The 20,067-nt window shown below is 38.5% G+C and overlaps 1 protein-coding gene across 1 annotated transcript in view; it reads right to left on the reverse strand.

Annotated features, from left to right (window-relative positions):
• FAM81B (family with sequence similarity 81 member B) overlaps positions 1-20,067 on the reverse strand; it is a 48,684-nt gene that overhangs the window by 920 nt on the left and 27,697 nt on the right. The window contains 4 exon segments of the mRNA XM_060007174.1: positions 891-1,086; positions 2,697-2,832; positions 10,344-10,450; positions 16,335-16,464. Coding sequence (XP_059863157.1) covers positions 891-1,086; positions 2,697-2,832; positions 10,344-10,450; positions 16,335-16,464 — 569 coding nt within the window.

Below are 20,067 nucleotides of genomic sequence, written 5' to 3' on the forward strand. Positions count from 1 at the left end.
GTTTGGGGCAGGATTCCTGGCCAGATAATTCATTCTTTTGATTTGGTGGTGGAAGTTGGTGGGGAAGGGTGGCGAGGGTCTGATTTCTAGGCAGGAAATGTTCCTTATATGCTGGCAGATTGAGACCATATCTTTCTAAGACACCTCCAAGGCATCTCCATACAGGACCATTTCCATGAATTTTTCTGAGATCTAGAGGACAGAGAATGAGTTGGGGCTGTCTCTCATAAAGGAACCTTCTGATTCGTGGTAATTCTCTCAGAATTGTGGCTCGGGACACATGGTTGCTCCACAGCACTTGTCCCCCCCACCCTCTCCAACCCCCGTCCTTCCCTTTGACAAATTAGATGAGCCTTTCAAATTAATCCTCTTTGATGTTAGCTCAGCTTGACACTGCTGCCATTAGCCTCTTAAGAAGAAAAGCAGTCATTATACTGGACTTTGTTCATTCATCTCTCTTTCTTACTTCTAAAGGTCAGGTCTCCAGTTTGACAACTATCCAGGCTCATTACCTGCAGTTCAATGAGGGACATTTGATTTAGGCTCCTAGTTTCATGATATACCCACAAATCAGGTCTTGATGATCTCCAAGGACTTTCCAAATCTAACAGTTTTATGATTCTATGATCTTGGTTAAAAAAAAATCTCACAGCAATGGCAAGCCTGTGACACTGCCAAGTGTGAATAAGAAAGGGAATCTACATATTCACCCACCTTCTGGTGGTATGCTGACATTCTATGGGATATTTAGGAAAGCTGGATTAAACACAAAGGATGTCACTTCGCTAATGACAAGATTGCTCCCTGGCCATTAGCTCAAAGTAGAAAACCCTGAGGGACTGGATAGGAAAGGACTGACGTTCTTTACTTAATCAAAGGTATCTGCTCACCTGATTGATATTCATTCTGCATTTTCTCTAATTCACCCCAGATGTGCTTTTCCAGTTGGTTCATCTTTTTGGACAGTTCATTTTCTATATGCTTTACTTTGTTTAGATCTGCTTCCTGTTTCTGCCTGTTAATGAAATTCTCTAATTTGCTTGAAAGCTTCAGTAATTTTTCTTCCATTTTTTTTTCGGACATATCCTACAAAAGATATCATGTGATAAAGCTTCACAACACTTTGGGGATTTGACTTTCAGCTTAGAGAATGCTTTTTAACAAGTTTGGATTTCTGTGCTAAACATGAGAATTCAAACCAAGTTCCCTTGTATCTAAAGCTATTCACAAGCGGAAGTTTGGCCTTTGTTTGGCCTTGTTAGTTTCTGGAATTCTACATGCTATGGGAGAAAAGAAAGGGCTGTGGTATTTATGAAATGCCTGAGGATTTGGAATTTTAGCGTTTAAAGAAGGGTAGCCAAGGAAGGCGTTTTAGATACGGCTTGACCAGAGCTCCTTGGAGGTGCTTGTGTGTTAGACGTCCTTATTCCCTCAAGCTGCCTATCTCTACGTGGACAGGCTTCAGGTAGAAGTGCTTCTCTTAACCCTGCTGTCTATTAGAATCACCTGGCCCATAACTCCCCTACCAGCACCTCCCCACCTCCACAATTCTGATTTAATTGGTCTGCGATGGAGCCCGGGGAATCGATGGCATTTAAAAGCTCCCCAGGTGATTCTGATGGGCAGCAGGTTGGGGGCTGTAGAGGTGGCCTGACGCTAATTAGCTTCTTTGCTCCTCCTGGCTCCTGTGCGGGCAATTTACCAGCAGGGCCTGAGACTGATTTGGCCCCTTTGATTCTCTTTGGTCCCACCTGCCTGAAGAACGGGTAGATTCCGGTCTCTCTCTTCCTTGTGATGGGCGGCTTCTGCCTGCAGATGACCCTGTGGTCACCTAGGTCTGCCTAGAACTGGTGGAGGAGTCTGCCTAAATCCGGAGCAGGACCAACAGGCCCAGTTGGCTGCAGATCTGACCACACATACTTCAACAGCCTGTCAGTGAGAAAGCTGTAACGTTTACCTCCCTCTCTTGGACTCCTGCTTCTATCAGTTTGAACAAACTCAGGTGGGGTAACTGGAGCGTCGTTTACTGGCTGCCTAAAGCCCCTCTACTGAAGTTCCAGAAACATCTGAATCATCTGCAAGACTGGCAGCCACTGGTGAGACTCATGGCCCTGTGCTGTCCTGCCATCAGGGCTCAGCAGCGTGCTGGCTGTGCTGGCTGGCGTGGGAGAAGGGAGCCTGCGACAGGTCTCCTGTATGTCCCGGTCACCTCACCCCAAAGCGTGGGGGCGTCTCTACAAGGTCTGACCTGGAAAAGGAGTTTTGATAAACCTTTGATCTACCAGTGGATCTCCGGAGAGGTAAAACGACTTGTTTAAGGCAGTTTTCAGGCTTTATTGTATCTAAGCATCACCCAGGGAGCTTGTCCGGGAGCACAGATTCCCAGGGAAGGCCCTGGAGGGTCTGATGCTTCAGCTCTGGGTTGGGACCAGGAATCTGTACTTTTAAAAACTCTCTTTGGGTTATTCTGGTACAGGCAGAGCCCGTTCTGAGAAGTGTGGGTTCACAGAGCTGGGGAGTAGCAAACAGGACCAGAAGACAGGCCTCTGGATTCCTATTCCAGTGCTAAGAAATCAGTGACTGGCGCAGGGAGGGTCACTGTGAATTTTTAAGTGTGGCTTTCGAGACTGACTCGTGGCTCACATCTAGACAGTGGCCGTGCGGCTGTTCACTTCATGAGCAACACAACCCCTTACCAGTTTCTCCTGCAGGAGCTTCAGACACTGATTTATGTGGCCAAGGTGGTCTTGTTCACATCTGATGGACTGGTTTTCTGTCCGTTTTTGATGGTTCTCCATTTCCTTATATAGGCTCGTTGAAAGGGCATTAAATCTAGGGGGAAAAGTGGTTTGTTCTATTTTAATAATTTAAACCTAAACCCAAAATTTATTGAAAAGTCTGCAGTTTTTTCGGATGAGGGTCCATGTGCCCAGCAAGCACTTATGGGGTGAAGGGGGGGTGAGGGAGCACATGCTGTGTCCCTCCCCCAAGCTGGTGTTCAGCCCACCTGCTGACGACACCCATCTGCACCGCCCAAAATGCAAGTCCACACAGTGGCAGGAGCACGCACACGCAGAAAGGCCTGTGTCATCCACGCAGGCTTCCTCTCGGGGCCCAGGGCGCAGTGAGTGTGTGCAGAAAAATTACTTCGACAAGTCACTTAGCATGGTGTTACTCTATGGTAGAGGTTAGCACGCTTTTTCTGTAAGGGTTAGATAGTAAATAGTTGAGGCTTTTCAGGCCATGTAGTCTCTTTTGCAACCCCTCCACTGCCAGTGTAGTGGGAAAGCAGCCACAGATGACACAAATTAGCCTGGCTGTTTATAAAGAAACAATGAGCATGGCTGTGGTCTGATCAAACTTTGTGTACACTGAAATTTAAATTTCATATAATATTCACATGTCATGAGGTATAATTTTCTTTTCTTTAAAAAAATGATTAGAAAGTGTAAAAGCCATTCTTAGCTACGGGAAGACTGGCTAAGGGCGGTAGTTTGCCGAATCTTTGCTCTACAAGGGCCACTATGAGGTTGGGGAGGAGCTAGGCCAGAGAGGACTTGCGTTGTCTAGTAAAGGAGAGAACAGTCAGGGAGGGGAGAAAGAAGAGAGCCCCAGAAGGAATCTGGGGAAGCAGAGTGTCCAAGGGAGACACTTCTTGGCTGTCATCTCTGCTTTAGGCAAAATCTTCAGTAAAGTCCCCATGGTCACCAATGGATCTCTGTGAGTGGATTCTTTTGGGGGTGTTGGGGGGACTTAAAGAGATGCTGAGTTACTCATGTGAGGCAAAATCAGAAATAACAAGAGGTGTGCAGGAAGGCATCGCTGGCATCAAGTTGATGCACCCTAGGAGTGTTAAATAACAGAGGACGAAGGATTCTCAACAACAGAGGTAGATGGTATTACAGAGGTTAAATGATTGGAATCATGTATCAGCAATTTGAAAATTTACTGTGGAGAGGTTGAGAGTGTGAGAGGGGAATCCTCGTCTGCAATGACAGAAATGCGGGATTGAGAAGAGGTGGGAGGGGGGACTGGCAAGTAGTTTCTGTGTATGTTTTCTGCTTGGGACCTGCTCTTGGTAAGAAGTTAATTTCAGACTCCCTTTTAGACACGGCTAAATATTAGATTGGCAGGAACAATGCATGTTGTTTGTTGTTGAAAATATTCAGGACTCCCTTACAATGTGGGGTGACTTGAAATAATTTACTCTAATGATCAGGAAAAGTTACATGCAGCTAATTTAACTTGTGATATTTATCACTGGAGATTGCCTAAGGCATGCTGGACATATACTGCATGGATACACTTCTTTAGCTCTCCTGAAAAAGTGTTTGGACTAATAGTTGGAAAAGACAAGTTATGGGAGGCCACTTCCATTTTTATTTAGACTCTGGGTCACTCTGCCGTGTCTGCAGACATTTTTGGTTGTCACAAATAGGAGGTGCTACTGACCTGTGGTGGGTAGAGGCCAGGATGCTGCTAAACATCCTACAGTGCACAGGGCAGCTCCACAACTAAGAATTATCCAGCCCAAACGCTAATAGTGCCAAGGTTGAGAAACTGGGATTTGGATGATGAAAGCAAGGAATGGAAAGGTAGTTACTTTTCCAATACTTGTATTTGTTGTAGTATGATAGTTAAATTCCGATCTTCATTTTTCACCTAGAAGGCATACCTGATGCAAATGAGTATCTCAACATTGAAGAAGATGAAGTTGGTTACTCTTCCTGTTCTTAGTCTCATCATGACTTTTAAACACTTGTGCTGCTGGCTGACAACAGGTGTTGGATCTCAGACAAATAAGCCCCCAGCTGATAGGTGGACAACCTCTTTTTAGCCAACTGTTACCTCTATCTGGAACATTCTTCTTTGGAATATACAATGGCTCCTGCCCTAATTTCATTCAGATTTATAGTCAAGCACCACCTTATCACAGAAGCTTTTCTTGTTTTTGACAACATTAAAAAAAAAAAAATTTGTCCAACCTGATACTCCCTATTCCTTTACCCTTCTTTATTTTTCTCCAAAATGCTCATCATCATGTGATATATATTATATATAAATCTTCTCCACTAGCACATGAAAGCAAGGATTTTGCTTTGTTCATGGCTGTGTCTAATGCCTGGAATATAGAAAGTGCTCAGTTAAGTAGAGGTTGAATAAATGATTTATTATTTTTCATTGAATACCTTTTATTAGGACCATTCACAAATAACAAATCATAGACTTGTCAAGCTATTTAGAGACCTAATCTTTGATTTTCATCTTCCCTGGTCTCTGGTGGAAGAATTAATTAATAGTGATGGTTAAGGGGGACAGTAAATCTCCAGATCTCTAAGAGGTGGCTTTACAGTCAAGAATCCGTCCTTCAGTGCTCACCTTCACTGTGTAGATAAATGAGAGCATTTACTCTCATCACTGATAAAACATTAAAATCCCTCTGAAAATCAAGGAACCATTAAATGTACCCAGGTGATGTCTCTAGAAGGACATGGCAGAAATTGAAACTCTGAAATTAAAATAAACCATAAAGACTGAATTATTTCTTATGATCCTTATTACAAGGTTTTGCCTGCAATTGGAGACTCACTTTGCTGATGACAATCAGAAGTCAGATTCTGTCTGCTGGTAGTTTATTAAAATATGAAAGCATTATTTAAAAAGCATTCTCCTTGAAAGGTATAAAGCATAAAAACAGAGGTTTATGTAAATCTTTGTCTCTCTTTATACTTTTTCCTAACATAGTGGACATGATTTACTAGGTAAGAATGATTTTTCTGTTAATTATAACATACAGTTATTGTGTTAACTGTATGTTAATTTTAACATACAGTTAAAATCTCAATAGGATGAATTTATCTAGTATGACGCTCACATTTTAGTTCCCAAATCTCCTATACAAGTGGTTATGGGAGCACTTCAGTCAGATATAGTTAGATACAGATAGGTAGCTAGGTAGATAGATGGCTAGGTAGATAGATTGATAGATAGCTTTTTCTTTCCTTTTTCCTCTAAACACAAGTCAGACTTTTAAATTATAACCAGAGACCTCGCTAGGATAAATGTGAGATAAAGGCTGGTTTTTTTTAAAAAAATTTCATACTAATGGTATCAGGTTAAAATGTACACCAAGTTCAATTATAAGGGAGAAAGTTACAGAAAACTAAAAGAAAATTTAACAGGGCGCTATAGACATAACCGGAGCCCAGGGTAGAGAGCTGTGGCGAGAGTGAATGGTGAGGGCAGTGTATGGGGCTTGGCATATTCCAGTGACCTCCCTGGTTCTGGATGACATACATAAATGAGGACATAGCTCCATCCTGGGCTAGTTTTACCAGTTCACTTATGTCTCAAACCCAGTTGTCTTGCATTCAACAATCTGTTGCATGAACTTTTTTAGAAGACATGAACATTTTGAATTCTTGGAAACTGTTACTATTACCAGGCTCTCAAGAATTCAGATGGTGGCTCTAACCAAATGGGAATATAAAAAGATGGGCTGTAAACACAGAAGATGTTTTCATTTTTTGTAATCATATCTGAAAAAGGGCTTTAGACGTGGTACTATTGCTTCTTTAGAGATTGAGTCTAAGAGTCTTAGTTTCATGTCAGAAGCAAGAAATAAATTTCAAGAAACTTTTTCTACTAAGTTTATACCAATATATCTTAAATTAATTTCTTCTCAATGTTCTGTGATTTCTAATTAGTGAGACTAATTAAAAAGCAATTCCGACTCCACTCTGATACAAAGACTTTTGTTAATTGTTCATTCTAAATTGTACTTGAGTTTAAATATCAGTACCTTTATAGCCTCATACCATCATAGTTTTGAGCACATGTGATTTTTCCCTTCCCTAAATTTCTGTAGCACAGTTAGTTTACTACAGTAGGTGGAATTATGAGATGGAGACATCACAAACTGACAAAAATAACCTGAGATTTGGAGTCAGAGACTTTCTAGCTGTGTGACTTTGGGTAAATTGTTTAATTTCCATGACTATAAGTTTCCTTGTCTTTAAAGATAAGACCCAGACTGCAGAGCTGGGTGTACCTGCACATCTTGAGCACTTAGGGATCGGTAGGCATTGAAAAATGGCAATGAATATTTATTATTTCTGCCTACTGATATATCTCATTTAACACCATCTCAACTTTTACTTTACCTGTTACGAGCATGTCACTTATTTATGTGTTTTCTCCCCCACTGTATATGGCCATGATTATGTCTTTGGGTATTCCAAAACACAACTTACATATTATAGGTGCTCTAAACATACATTCATTCACTGGCTTCTATTTGTGTCTGAATGTGCTGGGTGTGAAGGATACAAAGATAAATGAGACAGGTCCTTGCTCTGGTCCACTTTCTACTGTGGTAGCATTTTCAAAGCTGTGTGGTAAGGTTTGACTCTATGCATTTGCTTCATTCACCGAATGCTTTTTCTTATAAATCACTATCAACTGAACAGCGTCAGCAACAAGAGCTATCCAGGGAGTGACTGGTCGGTGCTGACCTGCCCACCCCTTGCTGAAAGACAGCTGTATTTCATGATAGCTGAGACTCTTGCTCTATAAGCACTCAGTTGTCAGCTTAGGACATTACTTAGCTGAACATCTGACTAAGGCCCTTCTGGAAAGAGAAGGCTCAGTGCAGGGGTCCAGTTGCACAGCCTGTGCATTTTCTTTGTCAAGTCTAGTGATCAGTGCCAAAGTCCCAAAGATTCACTAGAAAACCCCAAGAGAGTATTGTGGCTTTTAAGTTCAATATAAAATATGTTCAGTTGACCATTAAACTTGAATTTGTTAAAGTTTCTAAATGCGGAAATTGCTCAGTTAAACTTACACTTTAATGTTATCAAAAGAGTTTAATCCCTTTGTTCAGAAACAGTTGTTTCTTAAAAAAGTAAAGCAAATTCTATACCCCATCCACTTTGCTTTGAGAAGTGCTCTGACTGAAAAGAAGAAGAAGAAAAAAAAGAGCCCTACCTGCCTTACTTTCTCTTTGAGCAAAATACTTTGCAATACATAGCTCAGTCAAAGGGTTAATATCCCTAATGTGAAGGAATCCTACCAATTGATAAGAAAGTGATGAAGATAAATGGTAAGAATGGGCAATTCACAGAAAAGGAAATTCAAAGGGTGAAGGGAATGCAAATGAAAACAAGAGATGCTATTTTTTATCCTTTAATTGGCAAATATTAAGAAGAATATCCATCGTGGATGAGAATGTACAGAAAGGTCTTCTCATGCATTGCTGGTGTGAGTAAATTGCTACAACATTTTTAGAAAGAAATTTATAAAAATTAATAAAAACATAAACTCAGACCTAAGAATCTTGCCTGTAGAAATAAAAGCACCTATATCTAAGGAAATTTAAGGATATGCACACAATAATTTTTGTTTGTGGTAGCTATAAACTGGAAAGAATTTATTCATCAATAAGATAAATGAGTGAATTAATTATGACATATCTGTAAGTTAAAATATTATGCAGCTGTAAAAAATAATGCTAGAAAAATATTCACTGATCTAGAGAGAGATATCCAAGATGTCCTGGAAAAACACAAATTATTGAGTAATGTGTATAGGATTTATTTTAAAAACCCATGCTCTCTCTTTGTATATAATGTATGTTATATATATTATATATGTATATACATAAAATCTCCCTTTTCTGTTACATATTTATATTAATGAGGGGGAAAGTGAGGAAGGATACACCCCTGGTGTTAGCATTGGTTACATTACGAAGCTTGAATGGTGACCTCTATTTTCAACTTTGCCTTATTTTATTTGTTATGATGAATGCATATTACTTTCTAATTTAAAAGAGTCAATTGTGTAATTGAATTACTAGAGCTTATAAGCGTTTGCCTGGGGAAAAAAATCTCGTTTATAAATTCACTACTACCTACTGTAATACTAATGAAATTTTAAGACTTCATTATTTAAAGTGAGAGAAAGATTCCAGTTTATACTGTTACAAAAGTGTCCAGATGCAGATTTAACTATTTAGAGGATTCATCTGTAAGCCGATTTCCCACTGGACTGCAGGTGGGAAAAGTATGCAGCACCTGCAGTGAAGCAGTCAGCCCTAGATCTCAAACATTTCCTTTTCCCCTCTTTTCTATTTGTTAATATTCTTGATCCCTTTAAGCCAGTCTTCCACTCCAGATTATAAGTCCCTTTCCTCCCCCAGTAAAATCCCTTCTTAAATTATACTTCTAGAAACAGCTTACTTTTCTATTTCTCCTTTGGACACTTTTCTCTGTCTTAATTCTAAGCTAAAGGGATCAGATCAATCATGACACAGATATTTACTGAGCACCCTCATTGTGCTAGAATTTAAGAACCTGCTTTTTTAGAATATGAAGAAAGTAGGTATTTTCTGTTTACCCAAGACACCTACTTCTCTGAGTTTTAGTGATGACTACTGTTGTTCATCAATTTCTAAGACACACGTTTTTCCTAACTTAACATCTCTGAAATTGGGAGGTGTCATAAAATGATAGCATGCTATGGTTTAATTGTTAGCTTCATGTCTTCGAGGTACAAGAATGTAATGGTATATCTTATAGTCAATGGCACTTAGATTTAATGAGATACGGTAGAGATGGGGAAAAATGGAGAAAGAGTATGCTCAGAATACGATTTGACCAAGGCATTAAGCTCAAGTGATGTGGGACAGAGAGGAAAAGAACAAGAACAGAAGGAGCAGTAAGGTGGTATCATCTAAGTGCCTAGAATTTCCCTTTGCCTGAACCATGGTGTCAGGAAATGGTGGTCATTTAAATAAGGAAGGAGGATTTGAGGATAAGGAGGCCAGTAATCTGAATGTTTGTGGCATCTTGTCTCCTTAGTTGCTCTCTCCATTGTACAGGGGAAAACTCAGTGTAATGTGGGATAGAGACCAGTATTAAAATAGGGAGACTGTAAAGAACTAAGGAGAGGATCTTAGAAGAAATCATTAAAAAAAAGCTTGTGAATCAAAGTTTTTAAAAAATTATTTGATAATCTTGTGGAATCAGTGTATGTTCAATAGTGCTTTACATTGAGGCATTTTAATGTACAATTGATAAGTTAAAATTATACTCTATCAGAAAGTATCGTTTTAGTTGAGATATTATACAAAAAAAGAGAATGACAAATTAATATATATATATTTTAAAATTAAGAATATTGTATAAATTACTTTAGTGTAAAATATTCTCTGCATCAGTTTGTTGCTTTAATTCTTGGACAGGTTCAAATTCCTGGGATAGGATTTTATTTAATGCCAATGCCTTCATTAAGCAAAACCCTTTGGAATGCATTAAACAATTAAAAATCTTCCATTCACTTACTTGAACTCCAAAAGGTTCATTTCTTGGTGATAATCCCTCTGGACCATCTTTAAATTTGAGATTTGCTCAGAACTGGAAGCCTCTATGTTTCCTAAGAGCTGCATTACCTAATGAAAGTACAAAAGGCAGATTTTTTGTGTGTGAACAAAACCACTAGCACTTACGTTAATTATACTTTATTCCTAAAGGAGCCCAGAATAAAAGTCCAGCTTTGAGCCTAAAGCATGTCTGCATTTGAAAATTAGTTTTTTCAAAGGAACGATTCAACAGTTATAGCACTATCTTCAGGGAAAGAACAATAGGGGAGTGTTCCATTCTGCTGTCTGTAATATTCTTTCTGATAATAGATTACCTGATGATGTGACAAAAACATGCTATTGACATTAGCTTATCAGTTTGTTAATTTGATTATTTCTTTACTTTCTCTCTCCCCAGTTACAATGTAAGCCACTCTAGCCTGTATCACCACTGTATCCTCAGTGCACATTAGATGACCAATGGTAGATGCTCACCAAATGCTATTGAATAAATGCTTAAGTGCACAATTGCGCTCTGCAAAGAAAACACCCGAATGGCCTAAGATCAGACCTCAGGAATTTCCAGGTAGGATTCTGACAGGAGCACAAGTAAATCCCAAGTGAAATGACTTAACGGCATTTTAAACATAGGAAAAAACAAGCTCATGTTTGGAAGTTAGGGTAAAAGCGCCTTCCACATTGCTGGAAGCATTGAAGAAGTTCTTCAGGTAAAAGGACTGGATTGAGAAATAGATGCATGATTATGCAGCCCATAATCATGTCAAAAGTAATCGCTGTCAAGGGGAATGAAACTACATGATTGCTTTTGGCCAGACTCAAGTGCTGAAAGAGATGGTCATGTGGGGGTGAGTGGGTACTTAAAATCCAAGTTCTCTTAGAAAAGAAAGAGGTGAATAATAGAAGGATTTGAATAGGTAAATGTTGGGTGGGCAACCAACAGCACACGATTGGTTATTTATACGAGATACACGTAAAACAGGCTACTTATAGAAAGTACACTGAAAAGCAGAATTGTTTACAATGAAGCATGGGCAAATTAAGCATGGCCAAAGCAAAGGAAAAGAAAGCAGGCAGAGCAACATCATTAGATAAAATGTTATTCAAGGCAAAATACGTAAAAGGGAACAAAGATGATCATTTTATAGGTAAAAATCATTCTAAAATACACAGTGAAAAATAGTTTTGAAACTTTACCTTATATATTGAGCAGTTGTAGAATTACAAGGATAAACTAACAGAGACAATGTATTACAGATTTTAAATGACTTCTCTTGACTTACTGGTCAAATAAGTAAAATATAAATAAGTATATAAAAAGATAAGACAAATGTAGTTTATTTATACATTTACATGCCAAACAATCAAACTTGCAAACAGAAAACACTCATTCTTTCCCAGTGCCCACTGAGCATTTACAACTAAGTACACATGTGACTACAAAGAAACTCTCAAATTATTCCAAAAAGCAGGAAAAGCAACTAACTACACTAGAAATTAATAAGAAAAGTATAGAGAAACAAGAATCTAACCATTTGAGTAAAAAAAACTTTAAAAATTCTATTGTTTAATTCCCCAGTGTTTCACATGAAAATGCCTCTCAGGTCACCTACAATAAAGAGCATATTATGGCCAAGGGCCTTGACTGCTGTGCTCAAAACCCATCACCATCCCTTTCCCACCAAATCATCAGGCCCTGACACTTTCAGAAGTAAAGCTACCAAATCCTTAATGAATAGATAATTATAATGCTCTTTAAACTGTTACAGAGCATAGAAAAAGAAGAGAAATTTCCAAATTATCTTAATCAGATCAGTGCAACATTGATTCCAAAATCTGAAAAAGATTGCACAAAAAATGCCCCTGGAGACTAATCTCATTTGTAAACATTGATGCCAAATTCTTAAATAAAATATCAGCAAACAGTGTTCAGCAGCCCAATGGAAAACACATCATAATCAAGTGCAACTGATTCTTTTTTTAAAGTAAGGATGGTTTAATAATAGGAAATTTAGGGCTTCCCTGGTGGTGCAGTGGTTGAGAGTCCACCTGCCGATGCAGGGGACACGGGTTTGTGCCCCGGTCCGGGAAGATCCCACATGCCGCGGAGCGGCTGGGCCCGTGAGCCATGGCCGCTGAGCCTGCGCGTCCGGAGCCTGTGCTCCGCAACGGGAGAGGCCACAACAGTGAGAGGCCCCCGTACCGCAAAAAAAAAAAAAAAAAAAAAAGGAAATTTATTAATACAAATAATTATGCTAGTATAGGAGAAAACTGACATTATTTGCACAAATGCTACAAAGTTATTTAACATAATTCATAATTACTTTTTAAAATTGAGATATGATTGACATTTAACATTGTGTTAGCTTTAGTTGTAGAGCATGATTTGATATATGTATATACTATAAAATGAGCACCACAATAACTTAACATCCATCACCTTACAATTTTTTTTCTTGTGATGAGAACTTTGAAGATCCACTCTCTTAGCAACTTTCAAATACACAATACAGTATTGTTAACTATAGTCATTATGCTGTACATTATATCTACAAGACTAATTTATTTTTATAATCTTTCTTGATTTTCACAACCTTAGTAAAATAGGAACAATTGCGTATTAAACAAACTTATTGAGAAAACTTACTTCCTCCATCACAGGAGAGACAGTAGGAACATTTCTGTTAAAGTCAGGAACAAGACCAGGATGCCCACTATCGCTGCATTACTATTTAATATTGCACCAGAGTTATTATTCAAAACAATTAGAAAAAAGAAATTATGTGTATAAAATGGAAAAAGATGAGGTCAAATTATTATTGTTTAAAAATGATATGATTGTGTGCCTGGAAAAACCAAAACCAACTGAAAAATTATTATAATCAAGAGAATTCACTGAAGTATAAAATTAATACAGCCTTTATAACACACAAACAACTAGTTAGAAGATATAATGAAACCCCCATTACAGTAAACTAAAAAAAAGATGATGAAATCTCAAAATACATTTAAGGTGTTACCTAACCTACATGAGGAAAATTTGAAACCACTCCTGAAGGATATAAAAGTGAACCTGAACAAACAGGAAGTATGCTGTCTGTGTTCTTGGATAAAACACTCAGCATTATGACTATATCAGTTCTAAAATTAATTTATAAATTTAACATGATTTCAATAAAAATTAAGGCAGAGTTATTTGTTGATTTATTTGCTGGAACTAGACAGGCTGATTTTAAAATCATATGCAAAAACAAACAATTATCACCAGGAAAAGGCAAAAAGGAGAGCAGTGGAAGGGACTGGCCCTACCAGATAGTAAAAATACTACAAGGTCTCAGTAATTAAAATAATAATTAAGACACATCCTATTCTAGGGAAAACTCCAAACTCCAAGAATTTAAATATAAACAATAAAGCCATGAAAGTGCTTGAAGAAAATATGAGCAATTCTTTCAAGCCTTTGTGTGGGGAAGCTCGGTCTAAATGTGACTTAAAATTCCAGAAGCCACATACACAAAAAAAGACTGATAAATTTGGCTACAAATAGAGAACATATGCATATCAAAAGTCAAAAGACAACACACTGGAAAAATGTATTTGCAGCTCATATCATCTCCCTAACATATAAAGAGCTCCTAGAAATTGAAAAGAAAAATAACCCAATAGAGAAATGAATAAAAGCTATGAACAGACAGCTCACTGGAAAAGAAATACAAATAGTTCTTGAATATATGAAAAGATGTAATAAGAAAGGCTAATTAAAATACAGAGATGCTATCTTTTTCCTTTAAAAAAGGGCAAAATTCAAAAGTCAAACACTCATTGATGAGGCAATGGGGATATAGGACATTTTATATATTGTCCGTGGATATGCAATATGGTAAAAGCCCTGCAGAGAGCAAGATCTTTCAAAATAACAAACACAGGTACCTTTGGCCCAGCAATCCCACTTCTGCGTATTTATTCTACAGACATACCTACAGACACACTAAATAACATAAGTGCAGCAATCCCACTTCTGGGTATTTATTCTACAGACATAACTACAGACACACTAAATAACATAAGTGCAAGTTTATACATTGCAGCAATGTTTGAAAGAGCAAATTAGTGAAAAGAATCCAAATGTTCATCTATGAGAAACTGGTTAAATGAGGCATCATACACAGAGGGAGAGTACACAGTTGTGAAAAAGAATGAGGAAACTATGTATTGATAGGGTGGATCTCTAGGATATGTTTGTTTAGTTAAAAAAACAAACAGGTGCATAGTAATACACATATGTTTTGTGCAAAAAGGAAAAAAATATATATTTGTTTTTGCTTCTGTCTTTTTAAGGCATACTGAAAGGATTCACAACAGACTAATAAAAAATTTTACCTGTGAGGGGCATGAATGGTTGTGATAACTGTTGACAGAAGTGGGAGTGAAAATTCTTGGGGTGTATTTTCTCGTATAGTTTTGATTTTGAATCATATGTATGTATTATCTTAGAAAAACTAAGGAGAGGGAACTAGAATCTAATATCACCTTTGAAGTTAGATGCAAAATTAAATACTGAATTATTACAAAGACTGTATAGCTTTCATTATAGAAATTCCAGAATGTTTCAGCATTGGGAAATGCTCTGACATAGCACATTAGAAGGCCGAAGAAATAAATAAGCTAACAAACAGAAAGCCAAACCAAAACACAACCGTGCTGAGTTAGGCATTTGTTAATGTCCAAAAGGTGTTTTATAAAATTAAATGTTCAGTTCTAATAAAAACTAAGTAAAGTAGGATTGATGGATACTTCCTTAATTGGTGGATACTTACTTAATACTTCCTTAATAAGTCTGATAAAAATATATCAAACCAGTAGCCAACAGCAAACAACAAAGACATTTCCAGTGTAATCAGGAACAAGATAAGCTGCCTTCTTTGACCTCTTTTATGTAATATTATTTCGAAAGTTCTGGTCAAGGCCTTAAGAAAAAGTCATGAAGTTTTACCAGAAAACTAGAGATAAAACTGTTATGATTTGTTGTTGATATGATTATCTTGAAAGGGAATCAACCCAAAAACTATTAGGACTATTGAGATGGGTTTGTAGGAGGATGGATGAGCCTGGTGGGACTGGAGTAAACTGTGTGCCCCTGTGCACCTTCCACTCCTGATAAACTGGCTCCATGAACAAATAAACAGCAAGATTTCATCTCCCCCAATTCCCAAAGGATTTCCACTTTGTTCTGCCCAAATGACTTCAGAGGAGATGTGTTTGCCTCACATAAAGTACGTGACAAAGTGGGGCATGGAAGAGTTTGCATTGGCTCCTTTCAGTAAACCATTGCCTGGGAAGGTGAAAAGGGGGAGAGACATTTCAGGCAAAAATAGCACAGAGAACATGGATGCAGTGCAGTATCTTGGAGTGAGTGGGACCTACCTACAGGTAGCTCAGTGTCACTGGGTCTAAAGGGTGAGCCAGGAGGCAGGAGGGTGAGCTGTAGAGAAAAGCAGGGGCCAGTGTAGAGATGGCCTTTAAAATCCAGGCCAAAGGACTTGTGTATTATTTTGTAAGAGACGTAACCCATTGCAGGGATGTAACGTGATCAACTGACATTAATGCTGAACCATTAATAGTATTATAATAGCTTCCATGGGAAATGCCTTTGCTTATTCTCTCTAGTTACACAGCCCTTGAGAAGAACCCAGAGAGTAAGGAAATAATGGCAACAGTAGAATCAAGTAGCATATGCTTACAAGGGGCGGCCGTTTTGGAACATCGGAGGCACTCATTCAATATTTGTTGATTACCCTGGCAGTACTCATGGTGTATATACATGAGCTGTCGTATTTAAACCTTTTGGAGGAGAAGAGTTCTTTTGAACAATTACCTCTTGACTGAGCTTTTTGATAAGCTATAATGATCTTACTTCCGGCAGTAACACGTAAGAGTTCCAAATATTTTCAGTTACCTTCATGTCCAAGTTTTTAGAAACAGTTTCTAGGGCGGACATGAGCTCTTGTATTGTTTTTTCGAGTCGCTGGTGCTCGTGCCTGATGAAGTGAATGTCTCCAGAAAGCTTCATGATGCTGGAATCACATCTAGTGGCAAGATGAAAATTGATTGTGAGATTGATAGGCTTATACAATTTTTAATACTATAGTAGAATCCGTGCATTCATTTGATGGCAAAAGTTCTAAAGTTCTTTGAATAGTGAGTTGGCAGGTGTAGGAGCATATACAGAAATCTCCCTCATCTTCCTCTTTTTTTCCAGAGGGAGAGAAACCAGGTTGGATAATGATACATTGGCCCAAATCAAAGCACTGAGATGGAGTAGATGAAGACTTTGGGGGAAATTGGGTAAAATTTTAGATTTTTGGCCTGATACGTTAATTCAGTCATAAGAGTTCCAACAGATTTTGATGTTTTGGGCATACTCCCTGCTGCCCATGGTTAGGCAAAATTGAAACTTTTTCCTCTTCTACATTGTGTTCTCAGTCCTCTTTCCTCCCTTTAGCCTCTTCCCTTGGCTCCCAGACTGTCAGTTCTCCTTTGGCTAAAAGAAGTGTCCCAACACACCAAAGTCTTCCATCCCATCGTCAAAGGACAACATCCTTTCTCTTAGCCCCAGTGAAAACTCGCGCTCCTTGAGTGGTGTCAATCAAGTGTTGTCTTAGGTTAGGACAAAAATAATCCACACTAACGTGTGTATTGAGCTTTGGCCCATTAGGCGGCATTTGGTATTTCCAGGAAGGAACCCTGGTGAAATGGGGTTGGAGTTCAGATTAACAATCTTCCCAGCATGTCAGGGAACCCCACCCACTATCCCAACTCACGGCCTCCCTTGGGAGAGAACAGGTTGCATACTGTATTACCAGTTTCAATACACTCATATTTGCATGAAGGATAGGGCAGAGAGCGCTGTCGTGTTGTGTCTTTTGTATATGGGTCACCAGAGATCACTTTGAAGTTTGTCATTCTATAAAATAACTGTTTTGACTATCATCGAGTAATATTTATTAGGAATTATATTTTCATATTGTCATGCTAAGTGCTATAAATATTGTTTTATGACTGTCAACATTTTTTAGGCTCTAGAAGTGAATTTCTTAAGATTTTTGGTGCCAAAGTTGAGCCAAAGGTGAGCTAAGGATGGTAATTTTCCTGAGAAACCTCTTGAAAGGGATACCAGATAAATGGTGAGGGGTGGGGAGACTGCTGGGAGGAAAAATTAGGAAGTATTCTGATAAAAAAAGGGAGCACCAAAGTCATGGGCGAAAGCCATTTCACACGTTTGTATATATAAACTGTTATTGTCAGAACAACCTCTACTGTTGGTTAGAATATTCTTACATGAGTTCACATTAAGACACCCAAAGGCTACACGGGAGTAGTTGCTGCTGCCCCCTCTCCCTGCCGCCTCTCACCCAGCGCCACCTGCTCCCACGCTCAGGGACCGCTGGTCTGTGCGTCGTAGGCTAGTGGTTGAGGATTTAGTCAGATAGATGCGTCTTTGAGTCTGGCCTCTACTACTTCCTAGGTTTGTGACCTGGGACAATATCCTTGCTCTTTCAACAGTTTTTGTTAATACTTTTCTATTTTAAAAATAACAGTTTTTATGACATTTACAGTGCGTTCTGCAACTAAATTTCCCACTCTTATTGAATCTTCATTCTATATTTAGATTCTATGTTCAATGACAGTCCTTTAAAACTATGATTTCTTATCTGAAATCCTTATTTTGATTTTTTTTTGGTTGTGTTGGTTCTTTGTTGCTGCCCGTGGGCTTTCTCTAGTTGCGGTGAGCGGGGGCTACTCTTTGTTGAGGTGCTCAGGCTTCTCATTGCAGTGGCTTCTCTTGTTGAGGAGTGTGGGCTCTAGGTGCATGGGCTTCAGTAGTTGTGGCATGCGAGCTCAGTAGTTGTGGCATGCAGGCTCAGTAGTTGTAGCGCATGGGCTTAGTTGCTCCACAGCATGTGGGATCTTCCCAGACTAGGGCTCGAACCTCTGCCCCGTGCATTGGCAGGCGGATTCTTAACCACTGCGCCACCAGAGAAGTCCCCCCTTATTTTGATTTAATTCTTTGGTTGGCCAGATTTTGTCATCCAGATTTCAAAAGAAGGATCCAGGAAGTATTGGAATCTTTACATTCATGAATACTTGAGAATGTCTGTTCTCTTATACTTGAAAAGTAATTTGGTTAAGAAGACATTATCGGGTCACTTTTTCTTTTGTTCAGAACATGATAGACATTGCTCCATTCTCATCTGGCACGGTTTGAGGTGGAGAAGTCTGAAATGACTATGTTTTTTCATTATTCTTTTATGTAATCTGTTTTGTCTACCTAGATGTCTAATGATTCTTTTTGGTTTTTCTTTTTTCTTCTATTGATTCTTTATCCTTGATATTCAGTAACTTCAACCAGGTATCTTGGTTTAATTGTTCTTATGTACATTTTTCTGGGGTTGCAGTTTTCCTTTTGATCTACAGATTCAAATCTCTTGTTTCAAGAAAGCTTTCTCTCTTATAAGCATAAATATTTTTTTCTTCTGAAGAATTTGTTCTTTTTCTTCTTTAGGAGCTCCTCTTATGTCTCTATTGAACGAGGTCTGTGTTGTCTTCCCTGTACATCATTTCTCTAACCATTTTTATATAGAAAAGCATTTTTGTTTTGTACAGTTTGCTCATGCCTTTTTTAAAAAAATAACTTATTTTCACTTGTATGTATCCTCTTTTGGGGACTTCTAAAGTAGATTGAACCCCTGTAATATTTTAATGTTTTCTTTCACCTATCCCTGAGCAATTCCAGTTTATCTATCTCCTTTTGTTATTTGATAATCTCTTTTGGGGGGGGGACCCTTTTATCTCTTATTTTTATCAAAGTAAAACATGTTTATAGTTTAAAAGTCAATAATAACAAGAAGGCTAATAACACACTGCAGTGGTTCTTGCCTCTGCCTCTCCCTACTTCTCTCAGTTCCTCTCCCAGGAGGCAAGAGCCCACCTTCACCCACACTCTCAGAGGTGCCTGGCCCAGCCCTCCTAAGCCTGTGAGAGGTCTGTGGTATAAAACCCGGTCATTCTCAGCTTATCCCACAGCTTTAAAACTGGTCTCATTACATCTGCTCAGTCAGTTTCCACATGTCTGTCTGTCTTCTAGGTTCCAGTGTTTCTAGGCTGATATCCCCTGTCTTTGTGGGTTTATGTTTTAAAGGGAAAACTCTTTTTTACTGTAGACTTAGTGGGGCTTTTGGAAGGAGCAAAATGACATGCGACAGTTCAATCAGCAATCTTCTTTTATCTCTTTTGTTTACTCTTAATTTCTTTGAAACCAGGAGAACTTTAATTTTAACTCTTCCTCTGTTTCTCTGGGTAATTCCTGTCATGAGATATATTCATCAGTCTTACACTTTTATCTACCTATGTACCTATCTATCGATCGATCGATCGATCGACGGTGGTGGTGGTTTTCACGCACAGGCCAGATTCTTCCTAAGTCCCACTTTCACATCTTCCTGAGATTCTGGCCACTGGCCTATGACTGAGAGTATATATATATATATATATTTTTTTTTTTTTTGTAAATAATTTTTATTGGAGTAGAGTTGATTTCCACTGTTGTGTTAGTTTCAGGTGTACAGCAAAGTGAGTCAGTTATACATATACATATCTCCACTCTTTTTTAGATTCTTTTTCCATATAGG

This window comes from Delphinus delphis, chromosome 3 (assembly GCF_949987515.2).
Source record: "Delphinus delphis chromosome 3, mDelDel1.2, whole genome shotgun sequence".
NCBI classification, from domain to species: domain Eukaryota; kingdom Metazoa; phylum Chordata; class Mammalia; order Artiodactyla; family Delphinidae; genus Delphinus; species Delphinus delphis.